The sequence below is a fragment of the Tursiops truncatus genome, chromosome X, assembly GCF_011762595.2.
Source record: "Tursiops truncatus isolate mTurTru1 chromosome X, mTurTru1.mat.Y, whole genome shotgun sequence".
NCBI classification, from domain to species: domain Eukaryota; kingdom Metazoa; phylum Chordata; class Mammalia; order Artiodactyla; family Delphinidae; genus Tursiops; species Tursiops truncatus.
In genome coordinates, this window is record NC_047055.1 from 15,117,152 (window position 1) to 15,144,254 (window position 27,103).

The following is a 27,103-nucleotide window of genomic DNA, read 5'->3' on the forward strand; positions in this document are numbered from 1 at the left end:
TAAAATGTATAAGAACACAGGAAAAGCATGGTGGGCTGAGAAGAGATGACAGGTTTGTTTTCTTCCTTTTCAGTCAAATGTTGGCCTCTGGATTGAAATCTTAATTCATCTTTTCTACATCAGTCAACATTTTATCTTGAGGCAGTAGCATTTTTATGAATACTTAAAAAAAATCCTGAGAGTAATACAATGTACAATTTAGGGGGGAAAAATCACCCCATCTGGATTGAAATCTTAATTCATCTTTTCTACATCAGTCAACATTTTATCTTGAGGCAGTAGCATTTTTATGAATACTTAAAAAAAATCCTGAGAGTAATACAATGTACAATTTAGGGGGGAAAAATCACCCCATCATTCCACTACCCTGACAGATCTATTATTTTCCTTCTGTATTTCTTTCCCCTCTTTTTGTTACATGCATGCTATTTCATGTTTAGTTGTAATCATAGTGAACATATGGTTTTGAATTCTGCTTCTTCAACTGACAATGACATAAGAATTATTACAGTCTAACCATGGTTTTTTAAGACTTCAAAAATGATCCAAATGGATATAACATAATTTATTTAACCATTTCCTCTCTGTCGGACATTTAAAAGTTTTGCTTCTATTATTTTTGCTACTATAAATAACAGTGTGAAAAACTTATTTGTGCTTTCTACAAATTTTGGACGATTTTCCTGTGCTACATTCCTAGAAATAGGGTATTACTATACCTATGGCTCCTTTTACATGTTGAACAATGGCTTTCAAATAGATCTGTATTACATTTCAGGAGGGAAATATGACTACATCTCTCAATGTTTTAGTGATCATATCCATTGGCCTAGAAATTCTACTTCTAAAAAATATCCTACAGAAATACTCTCAAGGATTCACACAGATTTACACATAAATATGTTCACTGCAGTGCTATTCGCAATAGTACGATATTAGAAAACACCAAATATTAATCAACAGGGGGTTGGAGAGGTAAATTTGTAGTGCATTCATACAATGGGATAATGGAGGTATTAATACAGTACAATGTCTATGTGAAAAAAGCAAGTTACAGAAAAGCATGTATAGTGCTATGCCTCTTTCTGTTTAAAAGTTAATATATTTATATGTATGCTAATATCCTAATGGAAAAAATCTGGATTAAAAACCTTAATAGTGGTTATTTCTGAGAGCTGAAATTTCAGGAATTTTCTACTTTCTAAGTCAACTACTTTGAATATTAATTTTATTATCATAATGATAAAATATAAAAGAGTAGGTAATACCAATTTCAATGTCAACAACAATGTACAAGTGATATAGTTTTACAACTCCAGGGTGTCTCAATCCTGGCATTATTGATATTTGGGGCCAGATAATCATTTGTTGGGTGGTGGGTGCTGTCCTGTGTATTGAAGGATATTTAGCAGCACCCCTGGCTTCTACCCACTAGATGCCAGTAGCAACCTCCTTCCATTCATGATAACCAAAATGTCCCCAGACATTGCCAAATATCCCCTGGTTGGGGGGCGGGGGGCTGCAAAACTGTCCCCGGTTAAGAATGACTGTACTAGACCATTACCAGCAGTAACTATTTTCACTAACAATTTTTTTTCTTGTTAACTGAATAGGTAAAAATGGCCACTAATTTAATATGTATATCTCTGATAACCAGTAAAGTTAAAGAGTTTGTCAGCCATGTTTGTTTACTCACACTTATATTCTATAAAATGTAAATGACCCTAAAAACATATTTTAAAGTAGTATGAATTTAGGTCTCCAGGGTAATCATGGTATATCCATTCAGAGGTATGCTATGCAACTTAGACTTCATCTCTAACTAGGTATGTATGACACTGTATCAGTACACACAGCTCTACCTCATACAGCAATATATGAGGGAACCAGTTTCACTCCACCCTCACCAGATTAAAAGCATTAACGTTAACAAAAAAAAAAGTCACTGCTAACCTAACAGGTCAAAAAGCAAACAAAAACAACTTCCAACATAAATTTCAAGAACAGATGACTTAACCTGTTAATTGCCAAGCAGAAGTCCTTCAGAAAGGGGCCCCCCCTCTTTGTAAAAGGCTGTTTCTATAGAATATACACATTAGAAAATCATCAAACAGAAATCAACACAAGGTAGACTATTTCTATCTAACGTACTTTTAGAGGCAAATGAAAGATGATGAAAAACATAACGCCGAGCACTCCAGCTAGTGACCTCCCATAGCCAGCAACATCACTGGTTTCCCTTCATCTTTTGGGCAGGAACTCATTTGCTCACTTCTATTAAGATACTTACACAGCTAATGATTCCCCGGGTATGATACTCTTTAGATACAGTCCTTCTCCACCACACTTCCAGCAGACTATGGAATGAGTTAACTCATCGCCTGTGAATCTAGAATAGTACTAGCTATGTACCATCCTTAGGAAAATTGAGGAAAGAATCACTTGAATCGTTCTCTACAAGGCTTAAATTCTCTCACACGACCCTGTTTGAGAAAGGTTGCAACAGAAGGACAAGAAGTCCTTTCCTCTTTGTGAGACGTGTAACGGAAAGGGCATTCTCTTTCTAACACATTTATTCTTCACCAACACTGATACGTACACCCCCAAGCTCAAAATTTTCCGATGAGTTTTCTTCTTTTAATACTATTCAACTGTTCTTAAAGTTGCAGGAAATAAGTTACTTTATTAATGGAAAAACTAAGGCACAGGGCACATCAGCTTAAGATAGGACCAGAAAGGAGATTTTTCTGACTCTTAATCCATTAGGGCAATGAGGAAGGAACACGTATTAGTAAATGATTAAGTAGCAGAATAATTATCTAGGATGGCGAATTGATGCTAAAAGTAACTGCCTGTACCCTATTCTCTTCGTCTGGTAGCACTGGTGATCTTACATGTTCTTATGTGCTGAAAACTTCAACAATCTTTGTAGCTTCATTTTTTTTTATAACATGTAAGTTATAACCACACTATCCATTTCTTCCTCCCTTCAAACAATAGAAAACTTTTACTTTGCACCTATCATCGTTGAAGGTACATACATTTAGTATCAATATTAGTTCTAGCCTTTGGGCTTTATTTCTTAAATTAAATTTACATTAGTTGTAGACAGCTGCAAAAAATCTGGCAATAAATATGGTGGAGGGGGTAGAATTTATATACATTACATTCACAAAAGAAGATTTGATCTTTTGCACATCTTCATAAACAACATTTAAGGGATTAGTGTTACATCTCAGAAAGGATAATTTTCACTTTGCTATTAGACAATGGGGGCAATCAAGCTGTGTAAACCAGAGTCAGTGACTGATTACTCTTTTATAGTTAATGAAGTGGAAATTAAGGAGAGAAATAAAAGTAAGGAGGAAAGGTGAAGGGGTTTTACTTCTCTCTTGTAGAAAGTTCTGGTGTGGAGTAAAGGCAACTGTCTATAGGGTTAGATATTTGCTTAGCAGGACTGAGTTGGCAGGACTGAGCTCCTCAGAGGTTCAGACCCATTCTTTCACCTGCAAACACCTTCTGGTAGCATGTATAGTAATTTCTATAACTAGATTAAAATATTGCTCATTTTCATTATCTTTAAAAAGTGTATTATTTAATACTTCTAAAAATTAAAAAGTTTCTGAAATGATTATGTTAAATAAGAGAAATATGAATTAAACTATGAGGTATTTCTCAATCATCAAATTGGCAAAGATACCAAAGTCTGACAAATACTCTGTTGGTGAAGCTATGAGGAAACAGGCACTCCCACAATTTGGTGGTTAAAATGCAAAATAGCATAATACCTTTGACAGGCAATTTAGCAATGTAACAAAATTACAAATGTATTTACCCTTTAAGCCACTCATCTCACTTCTGGGAATTTATCCTACCAATATACCAGTGCATATATAAAACAGGTTAAGTTCAAGGTTAATCACTGCAGCATTATTTGGGATAGCAAAGAATTGAAAACCCTTTATGATTCCACCAATAGGAGACTGATTAAATAAACTATAGTACAGTTCATAGAATACTATGCACCTGCAAACAAAGAATGAGAAAATTCCTTGTTTTGATACAGAAAGATCTCCAGAATATAGTTATGTGAGAGAAAGTCAGGTAGGTATAGAACATATACAGCATGCTACTTTTAAAATAAGAAATAAGAGGCAAATAAGAATATTTATTCATATGTGTGCTTACATTTGAATAAAGAAATACTAGGATACACAAGAAACTAATAAAATGGTTACCTATGTAAGGGGCTACGGGGACAGGTGGATGAGGACAGGAGTAAGAACGTGACTTTTCAATGTATACCCTTCTATATCGTTGTGATTTTTGAACCATGCGAATATATATGTACGCCAAAAATTTAATTTGATGAAAAACTAAAACGTCCATGTTATAATATTAAAACAGAATACAAAATTATACATACACTACAATCACAACTATGTAAAAATACTATGCATAGAAAAAAAAGAATTTTAAAAAATGTCCTAGAATGTTTACAGTAATTGTCTTTAGGTGTCAGGAGTACATATCATTTTTTTCCCTTCCTTTTCTTCCGTGCATTTTCCACGTTATCTATAAGTATATATTTCTTCAAGAGGAAAAAAATGCTTCAGTTTTTCAAATGTTTCCATTCATAATGCACTTCACTCAATAAGTGACTTCTGGTTCTTAGAACCCTAACATTCAATATACAGAATATAATAAGAAAACAAACACTTACGAAGACAGCACTATGGCAACAGCATCATTGAGGACACTTTCACCAAAAAGAAGTGCATAGAGTTCAACATCAACTTGAAGCTCGTGGAATATGGCAAGAACAGTCACTAGCAAGTAGAAAGAGTCAGAGGAATATTAAGACATTACAAATATAACATTTTTCCCTTCACAGATGATCGTAATAGCTATTTAGAAATTCATTCTTCATCTCAGAATTCAATCCTAATAAACATTCTCTTACCATATCAAAGATTCAGTAATTTTATGTCAATATTTTTCTTTTCCATAACTGTGTACCTGTAATATCTCCCTTCTCTCTCTTACAAACACCTGAAAATAACCTTGGAGGACTGAGTTGGCCTACATTCTTCATGCAAATGCTAATAATCTTGTCTTGTACATTTCTTTTCCATAAAAAATACATGCAGAATTTCTTACAGACCAGGTGATCATTAATCTTTGATGAAGAAAACTATTATGAAAAGCATTTCCTGCTGCAAACTTCATTTTTTCCTCGGAGCCTTACAACTCACTTCTATTTGACTTACAAATTTCAAGCACACCAGTTTAGCAAAGACAGTAGGAAATGAAAACACAAGTTTGGTTTTCGGTTGGGATAAAATTTATGACCAGAATTACAGCTGCTATATTTAACTTAATAAGAATCCAATCATCAGGCTATTACAGCTTGAGAAGAAAAAAAACCTTCTCTTAGGAAACAATTACATGAGAATTCTTAGAAAATCAGAAGAGACTGAAGTTGCATTATAACTTTAATTGCTGAGTCACGTACAGCTCGCTTGCTAAATAAACCCAAGCAGACATGAAAGATTATTATAACCAGAGTTGGGAGAGCCTCTTCAAATGCCAACCAAAAAACAGGAAGCTTGTATTTTAAAAGATATAGTTTCTACTGCAAAGCATTTCATCTGGAATATCCTGATATCAAAGCTAACCAAGAGAAGGAGAAAAGGAGGGCAGGAGCAATGCTGTAGAATTTTAAAAAGAGAACCTATGGCTCATCCTTCTATCAAGTGAACAACTGCAAAATAATAGAATTATTATATGGGCAAATACCTATATAATTCAGAAGAAATATAACTATCCAGCTTTATATAAGCAGAACAGTTTTGCTTGAGCCATCCAGGCAATACTCCCACCAAAACAAAACCAGTTTTAAGTAATGTAGCCAGTCCAACTGACTCAGGTTTCTCATAGATTTTGAAAAGTCGAGGACCTTGCTTCTAGTAAGAGAACACGGAAAACAGAGACCACTGGCTTCCTGCAAAAACCATCCCAACTTCATACTGATAATGGGAACAGCTACAAACAGTAAGGGGGCAGCCCTGACTATCTTTAAGGAGGCGATTTGCTTTTCAGTTCTAAAAATGCCAAACTATACAAATACCTCTCTAAAATGTCCTCTGAGCTTCTAAAATCATCTCTTATAGAGTACAGAGCATATTTTCCTACTTTCTATAACACCCTGTGTTATCAGAGTTAACATAGGAATTCAGAGATAACCTTTGACTATGCTGGATGATAATTAAAGATTATTAACTTACAAGGTCAAAGGGTAAAAGAGAACAAACCTCTACCAAGGATCTGAAATCTAGCATCAGTAAAAGAAAACTTGCATCTTTAGTTCAAAAAATGCAGTCTCTGCTCTTCAGCCTATATATTCTCTAAGTTCTTAATCTGAATGTAGCTGTGAAGCTCACCAATACTACATTAGAAAAACTACAATCTAACTTATCTAACTCAATACAATTAAATTCATTCTCTAGTCATGCTAATATCAAAACTATTTTATAATCCAAAAGCCAATTTTATAAAAACAATTCTTTAATGTATATTACTGCCCACCAATGACCCCAAATCACACTTGTTCTAGCACAACAGCCTTCTAACAATCATTTTAAAACTTTTTTTCTTACTCTTAAATGCAGATAGCTGAATGTAAACAGATTTTTAGGGATCTGTTTTCTAGAGGCTTGAAAGGAAATGTATAGTTATTACCCATCTTAACTAATATAGTTCATCTTCTATACCCAGTCACTAGGGATAGAGACCAACCTGAATTTCTGAAGAAAATACCTTACGGCCCTCATTTAAACATCATCAAATTGTGGACTAGTAATAGGAAATACAGTAAAAAGAAACAAATGTGTGCTTAAGCCAAAAGGAGCCATTAATTTTGTTTTTTTCCTCCACAGTTGGAAAGTATAGTAAGATGGGGAGTACCTAATCCTGAATTCTACACCTCAAAGGAAGAAATACGTACATGTGTGTTGATGGAAAACCACTGTACAACTTAAGTACTTAAGCTCCACACTCATGTAAAACATACCTGGATCAGTTGCTGATACGATAGCACCAAACAGCAGGCAATCTGTAAAGTAAAAATCTCCCGCAAGTTGTCCAGTTACTTTCATCAGTGTTACACAGCCATACATTATTGATCTGTTCAATAAACATATGTCTACTTTAGAAAAAAAATCAACTGTTAAAGAAGTTACAATACAGTAAGAACAGAAAGATGGGTCTACTGTAGTACTTTGTGACTAATCCCAAATTTACTGCATGTCATTTAAATATGGTAACACCTTAGCCTTAAGGAAAATTCAAACAACTTATCTGTGTGAATACATTTTACTGCAAAAGTTCTTGGACACATTCGAGAATACAATACTGCAGAAGTCAAATATGTATTATTGTAAAATGATAATTTGAAGGCTAAAAGTGTTTTAAGCTTCAAGTACTTACCCAATTACGAAACAAGAAATTGCGGTTCCAAGAAAAGCATACGCTAAGATAGACCCAAGGTTTCGAAAGAAATGTCTCTGACGGAAAAAAAAAAAAGTTACACCGTGTTAGAATACTCACCAATTATTTAAAAAAGAAAAGGTTTTCTATTCTAGTGTGCTATGCTAATATTAAATGCATTATTCATTCAAGGAAATAAGTAAGAGAAAGAATTTTTGTATGGGCATAAACTTCAGCATGTGAAAAGGATAGGAGAGGGAGGAGGGCGAGGAACCTGGAAGGAACTGCCTGTTTCTGAAGGTGTCGAAGATGATAAAGTCCATGGAGTTTAAGGCTGTTCAAAGTATATGAAATACAAAAGCACTTACTCTTTTCAGACTATATCCCGCATAAAATATGATAGGAGGAAGTAATATGTTGAAAAATACTTCTGGATCAAAAGTAACCTGTTAAAATAAAGAGTTCTTTTAGATGAATTCCCTCAGGAGATTTCTTATTACATTATCAAATGAGCAAAAAGAAAAAAAGATTAAATGTTAAACTGGCAAAAGGCAAGAATATTACCACTGTGGTAAGTGAAAAATATTTCATATAGGATAGCTGTTATTCCACTTCTCAACCAAATGACAAGGAGATGATGGCGTTGGAACAATCAGTTAAGTCCTATCTGTGCAAAGTATCTTAAAATACTATGATAGCAAAAATTTTTTAAATAAGAGAAAGTATGAACATGTCTGCTTTAAATAAGAGACCCAAAACTGGCAACATAAAATTTGGGGGTACAGCATTGTTGTTGGCAAGAGGAAACAGACTTCTTGCATAGGTAACATCTCTAAAGGTATATAACATAATATTGTGGTAAAAAGTTTCTGCACAAGTCAGATTTCTAGTCCTGACAGCCCATTCCTTTTTTTTTTCTTTTGCGGTATGCGGGCCTCTCACTGTTGTGACCTCTCCCTTTGCGGAGCACAGGCTCCAGAAGCGCAGGCTCAGCGGCCATGGCTCACGGGCCCAGCCGCTCCGCGGCATGTGGGATCTTCCCGGACCGGGGTACAAACCCGTGTCCCCTGCATCGGCAGGCGGACTCTCAACCACTGCGCCACCAGGGAAGCCCCAGCCCATTCCTTTTAATACCTATTTCCTGTAATAATACAGACGCCCCCTTCTGTTCATAAGGCTGTAGTATTTGACATGAACACAGAGCAGCTACACATACTCATGCTAAAATTTCATTTCCTAGAACTCTTAAGGAACTGGAATTTTCCACAGGTGGAAAAAAACCTCTTGCTGCAAAGTAAACTGTAAGTTAGTATGAAATTTTTAAAAGCATTAAAGATGGTCAGGAACACAACCAAGTAGCTATAAAAGCCAAGTCCTGCCAATGTAGAAGGCAGAAGTGGAGGCAAATGGCCAAGGGTGGGCGAAAACAGAGACATGAGCAAAGACGCCCTGAGAAGCTTCAGGATGGCAACTATGGGGAGGACAGGAGAAAGCAGCTCCAGGAATGTCTGGAAGCCAGTAAGACTGCAACCCAACCTACATCAAGCTTCACGCACACCATGGTACAGTACCTGATACTCAGGCTGAGGCCCCTGAAGTTGTGCCAGATTATGAATCAAAGAAAGATTAACTTGTGCTCAGCACAGAACACAATCAAGGCAAGAAAGAATTCAAAAAAATATTAATGGAATATTTTAGGTATTATCAAATAAACTCAATGTGCTGAAGTACTATAAAACTCTAAGGGCCATAAGCAAATTGAAAGAAACACTTATAAATTCTGCTTCACTCAATACTGGTCACCATTTATTACAACTGTAAACACTACAGAGTGAAACAAAAAGGGTTGTAGTACTTAGCCTCAATCAGAAAAGCAAACTATAGACATGTCAATTTCCTTAGCCTTGCATTACATTCGTTAATTGAGGTTTTACTCCATTTGAAAAGACTGATTATTCTAAATATCATTAAAAATGCATTATTTTTCTCCTGAATCACTTTGCTGCTATTATATACCTTAAAAAAAATCCAAAGATTCCCTTTAACGAAGAACTTACCTTTCTAAGCATTTCATTATCTTGAACGTTATTGAGCTCATGTGAACTGATCTCTCCTTTCAGCGTATACTCATAAAATTTTCCACTAACATTTACCAATAAGGTAGTTGGGCTTGACTGCACTTCACAGCTCAGGGTCACATTATTCACATCACTTGGAACATGAATGCCATATCGAAGCACAAGGCCCACCAAAAGACCTGGAAATAATAAAAGAATAATATAAGCTCTTCTTTCAGACAGAGACTACTTCTTTTGTACCCCACACATACCTTTGAATTGATAACAGAAAACCTCTTATGATAGTCCCTTGTGATTCTAAACTCATTTTTAGACCAAATGAAGTTACATTTTAAAGTATTACTAAATTCACAAATCTAAGAGTTCGATATTCATATAAGCCAGTGGGACAGGAAGGGAAAACATTCCCTAGGGTAACAACGTGTATCATTGCGTCCCTAGATCAAGATATAAATAAGTGATTAGGAAGGTAACAAAATGAGGAAATACCTTCAAGTCATCTGTACACAGAATATGCTCCAAGGTGTCCCAACCTAACTGTGTAATCATGTTAGAAATGTGTTTACCACCTCCATCCATCAATTCACAAGACTTAAACACATGCATTTTTCAAGTTATTCCTAAATCACATGGCTGGCCAAATAACACAAATTTTACAAATTGGAAAGTCAATAATTTTTCTAGATTGAGTTCTTCTAATACTAAAAGGTGAGATTTTAATTTTAAAATATGTTTCAAAATCAAAACATGGAACAGAAGTCCTGACTTTGACACTATGATGTCAATGTATTGCTGGAATTTTACTTAGATCATCATATTGACATTCAAATATGCACAATGATCTAGGTACTATAAACCTATACTGATCAAAATGTTTAATAATGATTTTATTGAGATATAATTCTATACAAAGTTTACCCTTTTAAACTGTACAATTCAGTGGCTTTTAGTATATTCACAAAGTTGGATACTGATCACTACTATCCAATTCCAAAACATTTTCATTGCTCCACAAAGAAACCCTAGACCTATTAGCAGTCACTCTCCATTTCCCCCACCCTGACTCCCATCCCCTGGCAACCACGAATCTACTTTTTCTCTATGCCTATTCTGGACATTTCATATAAGTAGAATCCTACAATATGTGACCTTTTATATCTGGCTTCTTTTACTTAGCATAATGTTTTCAGGGTTTATCCATATTGCAGCATGTATCAGCGCTTCATTCCTTTTTACGGTCAAATAATGTTCCAGTGTATAGATATACCTCAACTGCAAATTGAATTCCTGTCTCCTTTCTCCTTTCTCTTTCACCCTAACCAGTCAGCCTTTCTTTTAATATATATGATTGGACTACTATGCTAAGTAGGCCCCCAGGGTTCACAGATGAAAACAAGGTCCCGCCTTCAAGCAGCTCTCAGTCCAGTTGGTGAAAACAGACTGAATAAACAATTATAACACGATATGTGTGTGTGTGTGTGTGTGTGTGTGTGTGTGTGTGTATATACACACACACACACACACACACACATATATACAAGGTATTATAAAAACAGAAAAGATGTACCTAAGGAAGCCTGAGGGAGTGGGACATTAGGAAAGTCTTTCCAGAGGTGTCACCTAAGCAAGTAACAAAGTAAGAGAAAATGGTTGTCCAGGTAGGAGGAATAGTAGTACATACCCAGTCAAGGAAGAGTGAGAAAACACAGCCCTTTTAGGGGATCATAAATAGTTCAGTATGGCTGGGATATAAAGTGGCAAGAGTTGAGGTGTGAAACAAGAGACCTCACATGTTGGGGAAGGGAGTGTAGACTTTGTCCTGAAAGCAAAAGGAAGCCACAGAACCATAGATGTCAAAGGGCTTGACATCAGATTTTTATTTTAGCAAGACTGGTCTAGACTACAGAGGTTCAGAAAGGCCAGATAGAAGGCCACTGAGGTCATTCACGCACTAAGAGTGCAGGGCCTAATCTAAGAGAGCAGAGATAGGGAGAGAGGGGGATTTTTTTTAGAAAGTATTATCTTGTAGAAGGATGTGGTGACTGACTGGACTGGGAGGAAGGGAGATGAAAAACTAAGAGGAACCTAAATTGACTTGGCAACTAGGTGGGTAAGCTGGCCTAGGCAATCGGGGGGTAGGAGGGCCAGTCAGTGGGACAGGGAACAGACTTACAGGGGGAAATGCGCAGCTCCGTTTTGGACATGTTGAGTTTGATGTACCTGTGACACATGCACAGTTGAGTATGTGGGATCCGGACCTCAAGGAAGGGGGTGGATCTGGACTGGAGATATACACTTAGCAGTCATAAGATGGTTGAAGTGAAGCACAGATGGGATTACTTAGGGAGCAAACAAAGCGGGAAGAGGACTATGGATATATGCTCGGAGCTTTATGCCAAAATTAAGGGGTTGGTAGAGGAGAAGGAGATGATGAAGGAGTCTAAGAAAGAAAAGCCACAGGAGTAGGAAGAACAGAGGAGGAAGTGGTGAAAACTAGTAAATGCTGCAGCAAAGTCGAGGAAGACAGGCATTAAGAAGTGTCCATTGGGTTTGGCAACAAGGAGGTCATAGGTGACCTTGCTAAGAGCAGTTTGAGTGAAGAGGTGGGAGCAGAAGCCAGAGTGGGAAGCGATAAAGCAGAAACGGGGAGTGTAAGAGCAGTAGTTGGCTGAGAAGGGAGGAGGAAGCAGAGATGAAGGATCCTTCTGGTCAACTTACAGTCACATGTATTTTTTTTAAGTGAGCAGCAACGAGTAACTGGTAAACAGTACAATGACATCGACTCTAAAAAACGTTTTAACAAAGGTTCAGATTTAAAATAAATGAAAGATAAAATATTTGCAAATCATATCCTGATAAGGGGCTAATATCCAACATATATAAAGAACTCATACAACTCAAAACCAAAATAACAATCTGATTAAAAAATGGGCAGAGGATCTAAATAGACATTTTTCCAAAAAAGACACACAGATGGCCAATGGTACATAAAAAGATGCTCAATATCACTAATCATCAGGGAAATGCAAATCAAAAGCACAATGAGATATCACTTCACACCTGTTAGAATGGCAATTATAAAAAAGACAAAAAATGGCAAGTGTTGGCAAGGATGTGGAGAAAAGAGAGCCCTTATGTGCTGTTGGTGGGAATGTAAACTGGTGCAGCCAGTATGGAAAACAGTATGGAGGTTCCGCAACAAATTAAAAAAAGAGCTACTATATGATCCAGCAATTGCACTTTTGGGTATTTACCCAAGGAAAATGAAAACATTAACTCAAAAAGATATACGCACCCCTATGTTCATTGTAGCATTATTTACGATAGCCAGGATATGGAAACAACCTAAGTGTCCACTGATGGATGAATGGATAAGATATGGTACATATACACCATGGAATGTTATTTAGCCATGAAAAAGAATGGAATCTTGCCATTTGAAACAACATGGATGGAGCTCAAGGGCATTATGCTAAGTGAAATTAGTTAGACAAAGAAACACAAATACCGTATTCTCTCTCTTACATGTGGAATCTAAAAAAAAAATAAAAAACAAAGCTCAATAGATACAGAGAACAGATTGGCGGTTGCCAGAGACATGGGGATGGGGATGGGAGGTGGTAGAAATGGGTGAAGGGGGTATAAATTCATTTAAAATTTAAAAATAATAAATGAAAGATACACTTTGAAAATATCTCACCTCCAAAAAAAGAAACAAAATTAAAAAGTGATGGCTGGATATCAACCGTGTTTGATAAACATAACCTGGGAGAGAAAAGGCTATCAATCCATAGTCATCCTGCCTATATGATATAGGGACAGCTCTTTTCTCTACTATCTCACAAGACCTTCTAATTAAGATGTTCAGTAGTAGTAAGTTGTCCCATTACATTTATGTGTAAAAATCACAGTTAAGCTACTACAAACAGTAAAAATATCAGCATAAATTCTTTCCATATCCCCAAGCTTGACTGTGTAAGGAAGAGTACCCACTGGTTCTACCACGCCCTGACCCAATGCTGAAATGTCACTGGGTGCCCTGAGGAGGGCTCAGCACTTGGACAAATCTGAAACACACACCTTGGCAGTTAGAACACCAGCAAGGAGAATAATTACTTAGGTTGGAAAAAATCAAGATCCTTTTATAAAAGCATCAGACAGCTGAAAAATTGGAATTTCCTTGAATACAGTTGACAGATCAAGTTAACTTGGGTTCTGTGAAAGGTCAAATCCTAATCACAGAGTTAAAGCAATTCTCACTAAACAGAAAGTACACAAAAGGAGTGCTTTGTTAAGGGGATAAGGCAGAAAATTCTAGCCTCCTACATAGATAGAGGCACAAAAACTACTGATATCATGAAATTTAAAATTATCACTAACAGGCAACAAAGAGTACAACCACAAAGAGATATCTTTCACAAAACAGAGAAGTCCCATTCCTCCTACACATTCCTGACCCTCTTGTGCTGGAGACCCTCCCAGGGATACAGAACTCAGTATCACCCAAGGCCGCAACACTGTATGAGCCTCACAGTGGAAATTGGTTTTCTAATGGATTTCAGCACATTCTTCCAGATTATCACACTAGAAGCCTCTAATAGTCAAAAATATGGAAGGAATATCACTGGGGTATTGAGTGTGGCCAAAATTGATAAGATTTCTACAGATTAAAAAGTACATGTATGTGTGTGTGTATTTATTTATGTGTGTGTGTAGATTGTGTGTATGTACATATATAACACTTATCTACTTCTTGAAGAATGCTGTTAGATTCTGTCTGAAAAGCTAATTGAACTACTACAAATCTCTCAGTCATTATTTTCTCATCTATAAAATGGGGATAAATGACTTGCCCAACATTACTTGGCATTAAGTGGCAAAACCAGAACTGAAATCTGGGTTTTCTATTTCCAAAGTCTCTATAATTTTCTAATCACCTCCTTGCTCTCTCATCACTACTAACTTGCTCTCTGGTGGTTATGTCTCCATTCTCTCATAAGCTTCCCTCACAACTCACCTCCAAAACCCTTGTAACTTTAAGTGTTAACTCCCTTCATATCCAACCTTATTAAATTTAGTACAGTAGAGTGTAGGAGAAAAAGCACAAGTTTGGAAGGCAGACAGAAGTATGAATTCTGGCTCCATCAAGTTCTAGTCTGTGATCCTAGGGTACATAACTTCTCACTGAACCTCAGTTTCCTCATATGTAGTGATGATAATACTAACCTGTTTTGTCTTTATAGATAAGTTTTATCTCTTCAACATGAGGCAATATGGTTTTAAGGGGCTAAGAGAATGGGGCTCCTGAGGCCGATTGACTGTGTTTGAATCCTGCCTTAATACTTACAAGTTATGTGACTTCGGGCAGGTCATTTAACCTCCCTGTGCCCCAATTTCCTCATCTGCAAAATGGGAAAGATAATAGTACCCGTCTCACAGGGTCGTTATGAGGTTTAAATGAGATGATATTTGTTGAGCACCTAAGCAGTATCTAACACATTATAATGCTCAGTAAACACTACCTATTCAGTCACTAGATTGTAAGTGCTTTGAGGACACGGATGATGACTCATATCTGTATTTCTCATCATATCGCATACATCAAAGACACTTAATAAATATTTATTGATAAATCGCATTAGTTAAACCTAGGGCTCTGGATGCTGTAGTTTAAGGCATAATAAATATTGCTTCCCTGTCTTCTGATTTTTATACCATCTGTAAGCATACTGCAGTGAGTGATCACTTTTCAGACTTACTAACGGTGACTCACTTTTAAGCTTCTTAAGCAAGCTAGCCCAATGAACAGAACACTTGGGTGCTTTGACATTGTAACTGGGGCAATTAGGCTATATTACAATCTAGAAACTGACCACATTGGCAACTTAATCTCGCTCTCTCTTTTTACCCCGGCTTCTCAAAAAAATAAAGGAGAAGCTTATTTTAAGTAGCATTTTTCTGGGATTTAGATAGCTAAATCATCAGTGGGCTGAATCCTGGAGGTCTGGACATTCCCAGAGTAAGAAGCCCTTTCATCTGGAAGTCAAGCTGAAAAATAAAGGTCTTAAAATAATACATTAACGTAACAGCTATAATGGTACAAGAGTCGTAAAAATAGGTAAATGGCAGATGGTAATTAGGATTAGAAAATGTCCATTTCCATGGCAGTAAAAATACTTTGACCCAGCCCCATCTTTTCTCAAACTGGACTTGGAGTTGGTCAGGAGGCTGTTCATCCACAGCCCCCATCACCCATATTGAGAAAATGAGACAGGCTAAAGAATGCCAAGTCGTGGCAAATCAACCCAAATCGACTCACAGATAACACTCTTTCACTTTATATTCCACAAGAGATACCCTTGCTTTTCCTTCACAAAATACCAACACTAAGGTACTCCATCACTTTTCATTAACTTAGAAACATCAGAGAAAGCAATCAGTAATCCCATTTTTCTCCTTTAGCCCAAGAGTTAGAGGAGGTTAATGATTATCAACTACCAAAGAGCAAATATTTTCAGGGAAATTCTAAGTCCCTATTTGATTTTTATAAAAAATACTATATCTGCCTCTTAACTTACAAGACTGAATAATTAAAAGAAATATTCTGAGCCTAATCTGAGAAAATGCAGTTATAACAGCAATAATAATAATAGTATTGCAGCTCTCATTTAATGAGCATTTACTTAGGGGTCAGGTACTAAGCTAAAAACATTTCTTCCTCACAATAATGCTACTATCATTGTTCCTAACTTATAGATGACAGTGTAAGAAGGTAAGGGACTTGCCTAAGATCACACAGAGTTATTGGCATAGTAAGGCAGGAACCCAGGTCTGACTCTAAAGCAGGGGTTGGAAATCACAGTGATGGTCTGTTTTTGTATGGTCCAAGAGCTAAGAATGGCTTTTAAATTTTTAAAGGTTTACAGAAAGGAAAAAAACAAAACAAAGAAAAAAATGCAACACATTTCCACAACACAGAGATTGATGTGATCCACAAAGCCGACAATATTTACTCTCTGGCCCTTTACAGAAAAAATCTGCAGACCTCTGGTCTAAAGCCTTACATCTTTAACCACTTCATCACACTATATCTCTCTACAGGAAAGAGGTTTCTGTGATCAGTTCCTTCTTTCAACACCGTAATACTTACTTGGCATTTAATGGAATTTAAGATGCCTTTATTTTCTTTATATGACCTGTCTACCCAAGAAGGATAAGTTCCTTGAAGGTGGGGATCATATACTTCTTTGTATTTTCTGTGCATAACATAGTAGGCTGAGTAGCAAAGGTTTGTTGAGGATAGTAAATAAATCACACACAGGTATACAGAGAAATTATATAGAGATATATAGCTTATCTGGCTAATTTAGCTTAAGGAGCACTGCAAATAGAATGCAAAAAAAAACCCCATGAAATATGAAAACCACCCAATATGTCTAAAAACTAAGAATCCTAGGGAGCAAAGGTATTTTGCACACAGGCTTAGAATTTTATTACCTTACAAATGAAAAATAAGCCTGAGTTCCTGCATTTTCCTGATGGACACAACTACCTTTCCTTGCTATGCTACCCTTGAGCTGCACGTTCCAGAAGCCTGTATTTACTGGAAAGGGGCGGGGGGGGGGGGGCGTGTGTGGAGAAAGGTCCTTTTGTGCCAAGGCTTCTCCCACCTATCTGCAAGCCTGAGACACAAAGCTCAACAAGCTCATCAGTTTAAGCCTGTTCCAAATGAAGATAATCTTCGCTCGTGTACTGCACAGAAAGGATTGTTTGTCTGCCCTCATCTCTCCAGCCATATATGCCTCCGCGGTCATCTTAGATTAAGACAGTCAGCAATATGCATCTTTTCCTCTCATGAGGCCAAAATGCCTCCGAGTCCATGGTTTGATTTGCCCTTCTCTCCTCATGACCAAAAAATAAAGATAAATAAGAAACCTCGCAAAGAAAGCACACTAAGACACAAGAACTGAAGCCATTTACTCAACGATCTGTCAATAATCTTATGCTACCAGCAAGTCACCCATAATACCGCATATGCGTGGTGTTCCTAATTACTGTTTGGCCGAACTGTCCTGATCATCCTACAGTACAACATGCTGCTGGAAGATCTTTACCTCTTGTCCTCACCGCGGCACGGCCTGAATTAGAAGAGGCAACCATACGTATCCATATCAGATATTACAGGCATAGTACAATACATCAGGACGTCATCAAAAATGCCCTAAGCCTTCTTCGGCTTCTTTCCTGTTCAGGTTTTTACTTGGGGTACACGGGAGTCAGCTTTTCATTCTCAGCCTCCAAAGGACAGGGCGTAGCAAGATCTGGGTGATGGGGACAGGTGGACTCTGGCTCCAAAAGAACGTCAGATGCTGAGCAGCAGAGATACTACTGCAGCTTCAATGGACCTTAAACGAACTGACACCCAGAGAAATGGATCGCTATGCTGGCTTCCCCTCCCCCAGTCCTCAGCCTAATCTGAGACACCGCACCCACTCCCTTCCCATCCTCAGTCCCAGGTCCCGAGCTCGGTAGGCAGAGGCGGAGGGGGTGGCGGGTGCGGAAGAAAAAGGGGGTGGGGTCGGAGGAAAAAAAGGTGCGGACCGGCAGAGGAAAGGGGGGCGCGAAGCGGAGAAAACGGGGGGCGACGCTGAGGAGGAAACGGGGTAAGGCAGAGAAACGAGGGGCGTAGCAGAAAAAAGGGGCGCGAGGGAGAGAAACGGGGGTGGGGGAGAAAGGCGAGACGGAAAATGGAAGGAATTGGAAGGGGAGCCGAACGTAGGCCGTGCAGGGCCAGGAGAGGAGGCGAGGCAGCCGGGTAGCAGAGAAGGGGGGGAGCGCCAGGGGCGGACACGGGCTTGAGGCACTTGCCATAAATCATAGCCAGGCCGGTTTCGTGCAGGAAGCGGGCCCGGCGGTGCTTGAAGAGCCAGATCGTGAGAATGGTGAGCGTGAGCAGCAGGATGAAGATGAGCAGATTGGCGCTGTCCTGCCGGTGGCTCTCCTCCGCCTGCTTCTCTGACACGATCTCCTCGTCCATGGCTCTCGCTTCTCCGCCAGCGCCGTCCGAAGCCCCGGCCCAGCGAAAGACTCCCACTGCGAGGAGCAACCAGAGCGGCAGCGTGAGCCGGCGGGCCCGGGGGCCACCGCCGCCGACGCCGCGGCGGAGGGGCGCCCGCAGCCAGCCGCGCCGAGACATAACTCCCCCCGCCCCCGGCCCCGCTCCTCACCCGCAGTCGCCGGCTGTCGGACCACTCCCCGAGGCCTCACGGGAAAGGGGCGGGGCCCCAGGGAAGCCGTCGGAGCGCGCGCCGCCGCCGCCGCCGCCGCCGCCGCCGCCGCTCTTAAAGGGGACGCGACACTCCCAGCGCGCTGGGCCCCAAGCCTTTGGCCTTCTGTCCCCCACTGCACCAGCTCCCCGCTCAGGCTCCGCTGCCAGGCAATGAAAGACCGTCGAATCTAGCCCACTGCCTTCTGGAAAAGAAACCTGGGCTCAGCGTAATCAAAGCGTGGCAAATTGCGCTCTGTCTAGTTCGATCCTATTCTTAGAGCTCTCAGGGGAATCGATCTTTCATAACCCATCTCAATATTGTCCCCCAGTGTCTCTTAACAGGATAAGAAGTTGTCCTCTTGGGAAGGGCCTAAATCTCCATCTGTAATTTAAATCGGATTCTGCTTGTTCTGTCCTCGTAGGGAAAAAAAACAACAGCACTATAGTAGTTCACAAATAATTGACTCAAAGGTAAGGATTATGTGTGTGTCTGTATGCTCGGTTTTCTCTACACGTAAATTACCTGGTGTGAGTCATCTCTTGCAGATAAACTCTTCAATCTCACAAAGATTCAATCGGTTTGTGCTCAAATTCACCCATGCTCCAAACACTCCCCTCCCTCCCCAGGAAGAAATCTTTTGTGCTGTGATCAGTTTCTCCTTCCCCTCTTGCTCCTTTTCCCTTCTATCTTAAAGCAGATTTCCCCAGCTCAGAAGCCACCTTTGACACCATATCTCATCTCTCTTCCTCAAAGGGTATTTTCCCTGTTCTCAGCCTCTCAACCTTGCACACCAGAATTTTCACAGTCCTCACCTCTTTGAGAACAGCGGATTTCTATTTTCTCCATTCTCCTCAGATCACTCATTAGTCTTTGTGGGCTTTTTGTTCCCTCTAGACTTTCTCTAGAATGTTTCATTTCTACCTCTGCAGGAATGAACTCCAGATCCCAAGTCCTGACCTGCCACCCTCCCTTCAGGCCTCTACCTGTTGGATGCTGAGCATATCCTGCTGAGGCTCCTACCAATCTCCAAAACTAAAAATGTTTTTAAATGAGCTCATTTTACCCCTACCGATATATAGTCTTTCTCAATTCTTTCATACCATTGATGATACTAGCTATCAATCCAATTCCTATCATTCTGCCTAGAAGTCATGACTCTCAAACGTTTTGGCCACATTACGGCCATATAACCTCTTTGCTAAGGCAAACAACATCCAGGCAACTCCCAGCTGTCCCAGTGTGGATTCACTCCCATTAACCAGCTCATTAAGTTCTGTGAGGATGGTGAGCTTAAAAAAAAAAAAAAAAAAAAAAAAAAAAAGTGCTGGAATGGTGCTTAAGTCCGAATTCTATCCCTGTTGGGTCAGGAGCTGTGCCAGTGACTGAGCCCAGTCTCTCCTCTTAGTACCTGGGTCTGCCTGTCCCTTCCCAACCTCATGGCTGCCCGTCCCCTATACCCTGCCTCCAGCCTAACCTCACTGCCCTGTGTGAACAGGGCTGGGCTGTGTAGAGACAAGAAACCCAAGTGAGGATCCTTCCCAGTCTCCCCACTGCCCCCCCCCGCCCCAGACCTATCTCTGTCACACCAGAAGACCTAGCAAAGAAGTATCCCCGCTTCTTCAGGCCTAACCACCCAACCCAAGGCTGTTTTGCCCCGGCACAAAACCATTTTTCATTCTCCTAGTGTTTGGAGCTCAAGAAAAAACCAAAACAAAACGAAAGTCACAGATTGCTTGCCTGGCGGGAGTTAACAAACGTCTCCAAGCTCCAGACTCTACCTCTGTTTACTGGCCCCAGCGATTTAGTATCCCCACTCTCACCCTTTCCCCAGCAACCTCGTTAGAGCAGAGTTCCAGGAGGAATCTTGAGAGGCCGAAAATTTTATCAGGCAGGCCAACTCCATGAGCCCTTGGCTCCCCTCAGAATGTACTTCTTTCTCAACCCAACAGTGCCCTGTGTGCCTCTCGCCCTCCAGTTTCTCCTCTCACTACTGCTGCCCCCTGCCAAGCCTTGTCATGTGCTTTCTGGAGTACCCTCCACTAGGAACAAACTGCCCAGCCCTCTCAGTTGCTGCACCGATGCCCTCTCCATCTCCTCCTTTTCCCGGTACCTGAATCTTGCTCAGGACATCACAAGCTCTGCCGCTGTTTCAAGTGGAGGCTGCTTATTTCCTCACCACTCCACTGTCCTACACACCCACACACACACACTCACGCTCACGCCCTGTATCAGGTGGCCTGAAGGAGGAGCGGGAACTCTGCTCACTCCCCATTGATTGTTGTTCCAGGCTCCTTACTGCTCCACCCTGTCTCGAAGCGCTAACACCCTCTCCTTTCCCGGTCTTCTAACGACTTCCTGGTCTCTCTTGCACTTTCACCGAGCACTTGGGTATATGCTTCACAGCTTCCTCTCCCCTCCCCCCCACCGCCTCGCACCTACACACCTCAGCCCCGCCTTCGTTGCTCGTACAGGTAAGTCACACGGAGTTCGAGACTTGCCTCCTTTTTTACTGGGAAAATCAAGATCCTCAGGAAAACAGTCCTCACCGTCCTCACCGTCCTCAGCCTGCGGTCTCCCTTCAATATACCAACAGTGCCCACGCGTTCCTCCTGCCCTCCAGCCTCAGTGCTAGCGCTGTTCCCTCCTCCCTTATGAAACGTAAGCCCCAGTCTACGCTCCGCATCCCGCCACCTCCTTCCTGCCTCTTCTAGGACCTACTCCAACTGTCATCTCCCTCCACCATCTTCAGCGGCTCCTTCTCCACCCCCTTCCTGTTCTCTAAAACCGCCTTCAGGTCTCTTTTAAGAAACAGCACCCCGCCCGCGCCCCTCCAGTCCACACGCCCCTCTTCTACCGCACCATTTCTCTCCTCCCATTTCTCTCCTCCCGTTCAGACCGAGCTTCTCAAAAGAGTCGTCTGCACTGCCGCCTGTTTTGGTATGGCATGCTTTTGACATTTTTTAGTGGTTGAAAAGTAAAATCGAAAGAAGACTGTTTTCTGACACGTGAAAATCCCGTGCGATTCATATCGCAGTGTCCACCAGTAAAAGTTGACTGGACACAGCTATGCCCATTTGTTCACTGATTGTCTGTGGTAGCTTTGGGACTACAAGGCAGATGAGTGGTTGCAAAGGAGACTGTGTATTAATCTCCAAAATTTACAAGCAGCTCATGCAGCTCAATATCAAGAAAACATAAAACCCAATCCAAAAATGGGCAGAAGACCTAAATAGACATTTCTCCAAGGAAGATATACAGATTGCCAACAAACATATGAAAGGATGCTCAACATCACTAATCATTAGAGAAATGCAAATCAAAACTACAATGAGGTATCATCTCACACCAGTCAGAATGGCCATCATCAAAAAATCTAGAAACAATAAATGCTGGAGAGGGTGTGGAGAAAAGGGAACACTCTTGCACTGTTGGTGGGAACGTAAATTGATACAGCCACTATGGAGAGCAGTATGGAGGTTCCTTAAAAAAAACTAAAAATAGAGCTACCATTCGACCCAGCAATCCCACTACTGGGCATATACCCTGAGAAAACCATAATTCAAAAAGAGTCATGGACCACAATGTTCATTGCAGCTCTATTTACAATAGCCAGGACATGGAAGTAACCTAAGTGTCCATCCACAGATGAATGGATAAAGAAGATGTGGCACATATATACAATGGAATATTACTCAGCCATAAAAAGACAGGAAATTGAGTTATTTGTAGTGAGGTGGGTGGACCTAGAGTCTGTCATACAGAGTGAAGTAAGTCAGAAAGAGAAAAACAAATACCATATGCTAACACATATATATGGAATCTAAAACAAAATGGTTCTGAAGAACCCAGGGGCAGGACAGGAATAAAGATGCAGACATAGAGAATGGACTTGAGGACACGGGGAGGGGGAAGGGTAAGCTGGGATGAAGTGAGTGAGTGGCATGGACATATCTACACTACCAAATGTAAAATAGATAGCTAGTGGGAAGCAGCCACATAGCACAGGGAGATCAGCTCGGTTCTTTGTGACCACCTAGAGGGGCGGGATAGGGAGGGTGGGAGGGAGACGCAAGAGAGAGGAGATATGGGGATATATGTATATGTATAGCTGATTCACTATAAAGCAAAAACTAACACACCATTGTAAAGCAATTATACTCCAATAAAGATGTTAAAAAAAAAAAGAAAATACGAGGGAAAAAAAAAGAGAGAGAGAGAGACTGTATAGCCTGCAAAGCCTCCAGTATTTCCTGCCTGGTCCTTTACAGGAAAGGTTTGCTGACCTTTGCCTCGGCCTCTGCCAATCATTACTCTACACTTTTACCAGAGGGATCTTTCTGAAGCACAAGTCTGATTATATATATCACAGCCCTGCTCCAAACCCTCCACTGACCCCATGGCCTTCAGTTCTGGCTCCTTAGCTTGGCACATGGAGCTCCATACATCCTGACTCCAGACTGTTTCTTCACCATATATCCTGTCTTTCTCCCCCAAATATATTGTGCTTCAGCCTTTCTGAACTCCTTGTAGTTTCCTGAAAGCTTCATGTGCTCTCATGTGTCTATGTGCCTTGCCATGTTCTTCCTCTGCTTGAAGAGTCCTTCAACGCATTCCTCACCTAACTAGCTTCTCATCTGACAAAACTCAGTTTAAAGGTCACCAAGATTTCCAGGATACCCTCAGGCTGAGTTAGGGGCTCCTTTTATGGGTTTCCAGAGCCCCGCCCCCTCCCCAGGCAAATCTCTCTCTTAGCCCTCCTGAAATATTATGTTTGATTGAAATGTTTCTGATGCCACAGGTCATGGGTATCTTGAGGGCAGGAACCAGGCGTTACTTATTTCTTTACTGACAGCCTCTAGCCGAAGGCCTAACCAAAACAGGTACTCAATACAACATATCTGAGCATCAGTGAATGTCTCTTCAATTTCACTGAGTACCAAGGAAATCTCCATGTTTGTAGATGACATTAAATTCCCCTAGGTACCTAGGTTCAGTTCAAGGATAAAAGAAAGAGGACTTTACTGTACTGGGTACATAGTAAGTGCTCAGGAAGGACTTAATAATTGAAAAGTGTACATAAGTTTAGGCCAGCGTTTGCTGCAGTCCTTGGTTCTTTGGAGGTGCGTGATAAACATTGAATTAATTAATTCATATGTTGGGGGAAAGGCTGAAAAAGCTAAGTTGAGGCCGTATTGTGGAAGGTCTTAATGCCGCAAATAATTTTAACTCATTCATTTCCCTGCTCAAAACCTCTCCAGTATTAATTTGGCAACAGAAAGGGGGATAAATGAAATGCAGAGTGATGGGCGATGGGGGAGGCCAGTTAAGAGGTTGGAAAGGTAGTCTTGCTGAAAAGCAGTGAGGCCTTAATTTTTGGGATGCAGTAGGAATGGAAATGGGAGGCTGGGTGAGAAAGCCAACATGGAGGGTGGTAGGATAACCTGTTTTAGCAGCTGATTTGGTGAGTGGATGGGGAGCGCTTGAGGAAGAAGGATTGAAAGATGACTCCAAGGTTTTGAACCTGGACAACTGGAAAGCATAAGACTACTAATAGCATTAAAATGGGAGTCAGAAGGTAGAGCTCAGCTCTGGACAGGTTGGATTTAAGGGACTGGTGGGATATCCAAGTGGAGGTATCGAAATGGGTGATTAAAAGCTGGGGTCTGGAGTTCAGGAGTGAAGTCAGGACCAGTGACAGAAATTGGAGCTATGTGCACAATATTGAAGCGTGGGAGTCATGTGTTCTCCAAAGAAGAGGGAGTAGAAAGAGAGCCAGTACTAGGACAGTAGTATAGGGAAAGCCTATATTCAAAGAGTAGAAGGAAGAATAGAAGGTCACACATATCAGTTAGAACTCAACATAATTATGCTGGACTTTTCAGTTTATTTCCTGAACATACCAGCCCAATGTGCTAAAAAAGCAAATAAGATTTTTGGTGTCATTTTCAGTGTCAAGGCTATTTGAAATGAATACTCGTATTAACCTCAGACAAGTAACCTAGGATACTTTATGCAGATGTACTAATGAAACCCCATGAGAAATATTAGTGGATCTGGAAACAGTCCAGAGAATAGCAATTAAAATAATCAGGGCTTCCCTGGTGGCGCAGTGGTTGAGAGTCCGCCTGCCGATGCAGGGGACACGGCTTCGTGCCCCGGTCCGGGAAGATCCCACATGCCGCGGAGCGGCTGGGCCCGTGAACCACAACTGCTGAGCCTGCGCATCTGGAGCCTGTGCTCCCCAACAGGAGAGGCCACGACAGGGAGAGGCCCGCGTACCGCAAAAAAAAAAAAACAAAAAAAACAGAGGGGTGGAGCAACTGATGTTTTAGGAAAGACTAAAGGGATACAGAGCCTGTTCAGTCTGGAAAAATAGCTAGAAGAGTCAACAGGAGCATCAACAACAATAACAATGGCTAAAATTTATTGAGTGCTCCCTGTGTGTGAGATTATTGTAAACAACTTGTAGGCATCATCTCACTCGATTCTGACAACAATCTTAACAGGTAAGTACTATTATTATTCCCACTTTACAGATGAGGAAACTGAGGCACAGTGAAGTTAAGTAACTTGTCCAATCTGCCACAGGTAGTAAAGGAGAAGCCAGGATTTCAACCCAATCTGATTCTAGGGGGAGTGGCCAAGATGGCAGAGTAGGAAGACCCTGAGCTCACTCCTCCCATGGGCACACCAAAATTACAGTTATTTGTGGAGCAACTATTGATGAGAAAGACCAGAAGACTAGCAGAAAAGATTTTCTACAACTAAAGATATAAAGAAGGAACCCCCATGAGACAGGTAGGAGGAACAGAGACCCAGTATACTCAAGACCTGTACTCCTGGGTGGGCAACCCACAAACAGAAGGATAATTACAATTGCAGAGGTTCTCCCCAAGGAGCAATGGGTCTGAGCCCCACATCAGGCTCCCCAGCCCGGGGGTCCTGCACCAGGAAGAAAAGCTCTCAGAATGTTTGGCTTTGAAGGCCAGCAGGCTTACTTTTGGCAGAGCCAGAGGGCTATGCGAAACGGAGACTCCACTCTTAAACGGCACACACAAAATCTCACACACTCCGGCACCCAGGGCAGAAGCAGTAATGTGAAATGAGCCTGGGTCAGACCCGCCTGCTGATTTTGGAGAGTCTCCCGGAGAGGCGGGAGGCAACTGCAGCTCACCCTGGGGACACAGACACTGGCGACAGCCATTTTTGGGAGCTCGTTCTACCACGTGGACACTGGTGCTATCAAGTGCCATTTCGGAATTCTCCTTCTAGCTTATTAGTGCAGGGACCTGGCCCTGCCCCTGCTCACCAGCTTGTTGGCACCAGTACTGGGACACCTCAGGCCAAGCAACTGGCTGAGAGGAGATATAGACCCACTCACCAGCAGGCCTGCTGCCTTAAGAACCCCTGAGCCCACAGCTGCCCCAGGACCCAGCCCTGTTCACCAGAGGGCTCAGGAGCTGGCCTTGCACACCAGTGCACTGGCACCATCCCTGGGACGCCCAGGGCCCTGCACCCAGAGACCCTGGGACCTGGCTGCACCTACCAGTGGACTGGCAGTAGCCCTGGGATCACCTTCACCCACCAGTGGGTGGGCACCAATCCTGGGATTCCCCAGGGCCCTGGCCCCACCCACCAGGCTGACACAGTCCTCAGGACCTGGCCCTGTACACCAGCAGGCCAACACCAGCTCTGGGACACTCTGGGCCCCTTAGCCAGTGGCCTGGGATCTGGTCCCACCCACCCGTGGGCTGACACCAGCTTTGGGACTTCCAAGGCCCTGCAGCCAGATATCCGAGGAATTGGCTCTGCCCAACCAGCAAGCTGGCACTAGCCCTGGGATCCTCTGGGCCCTAGCCCTTCCCAGCAGCAGGCCAACACAAGCTGTGAGACGCCTTGGACTGCTCAGCTAGCCACCCCGGGTTTTGGCCCAACTCATCAGCGGGCCAGTGCCAGCTTTGGGACACCTTGGACACCACAGCCAACCTTGTCAGGAGCCAGCCCCACCCACCAGCAGGCCAACAGCAGATCTGGGAACCTCGGCCCTCCAACCACCCACCCCAGAACCTGGTTCTGCCCACCAGTGGGCCGGCACTAGCCCTGGGACCCACTGGGGCTCTCAAGCCAGCAACCTTGTGACCTGACCACACCCACCAGTAGCCTGCAGCCTCTGCACAAGTCAGGACCTGGCAAACAATCAGACTGGGGGCCAGCCGTGCCTACCAGACTACCAACCACAATAGAAGGACCCACACATCTCACATAGGG

At 41.6% G+C, this 27,103-nt stretch overlaps 1 protein-coding gene across 2 annotated transcripts in view; it reads right to left on the reverse strand.

Moving 5' to 3' along the window:
• SLC9A6 (solute carrier family 9 member A6) overlaps window positions 1–18,773 on the reverse strand; it is a 52,418-nt gene extending 33,645 nt beyond the window's left edge. For both annotated transcript variants that reach the window (XM_033850137.2, XM_033850139.2), the window contains exons 1-6: window positions 18,435–18,773; window positions 9,546–9,745; window positions 7,857–7,934; window positions 7,489–7,565; window positions 7,073–7,185; window positions 4,724–4,829 (exon numbers count right to left, since the gene is read on the reverse strand). In XM_033850137.2, coding sequence (XP_033706028.1) covers window positions 4,724–4,829; window positions 7,073–7,185; window positions 7,489–7,565; window positions 7,857–7,934; window positions 9,546–9,745; window positions 18,435–18,762 — 902 coding nt within the window. In that variant the 5' untranslated portion in view covers window positions 18,763–18,773. The remainder of the gene's footprint in view (window positions 1–4,723; window positions 4,830–7,072; window positions 7,186–7,488; window positions 7,566–7,856; window positions 7,935–9,545; window positions 9,746–18,434) is intronic.
• Window positions 18,774–27,103: the final 8,330 nt, after the last annotated feature.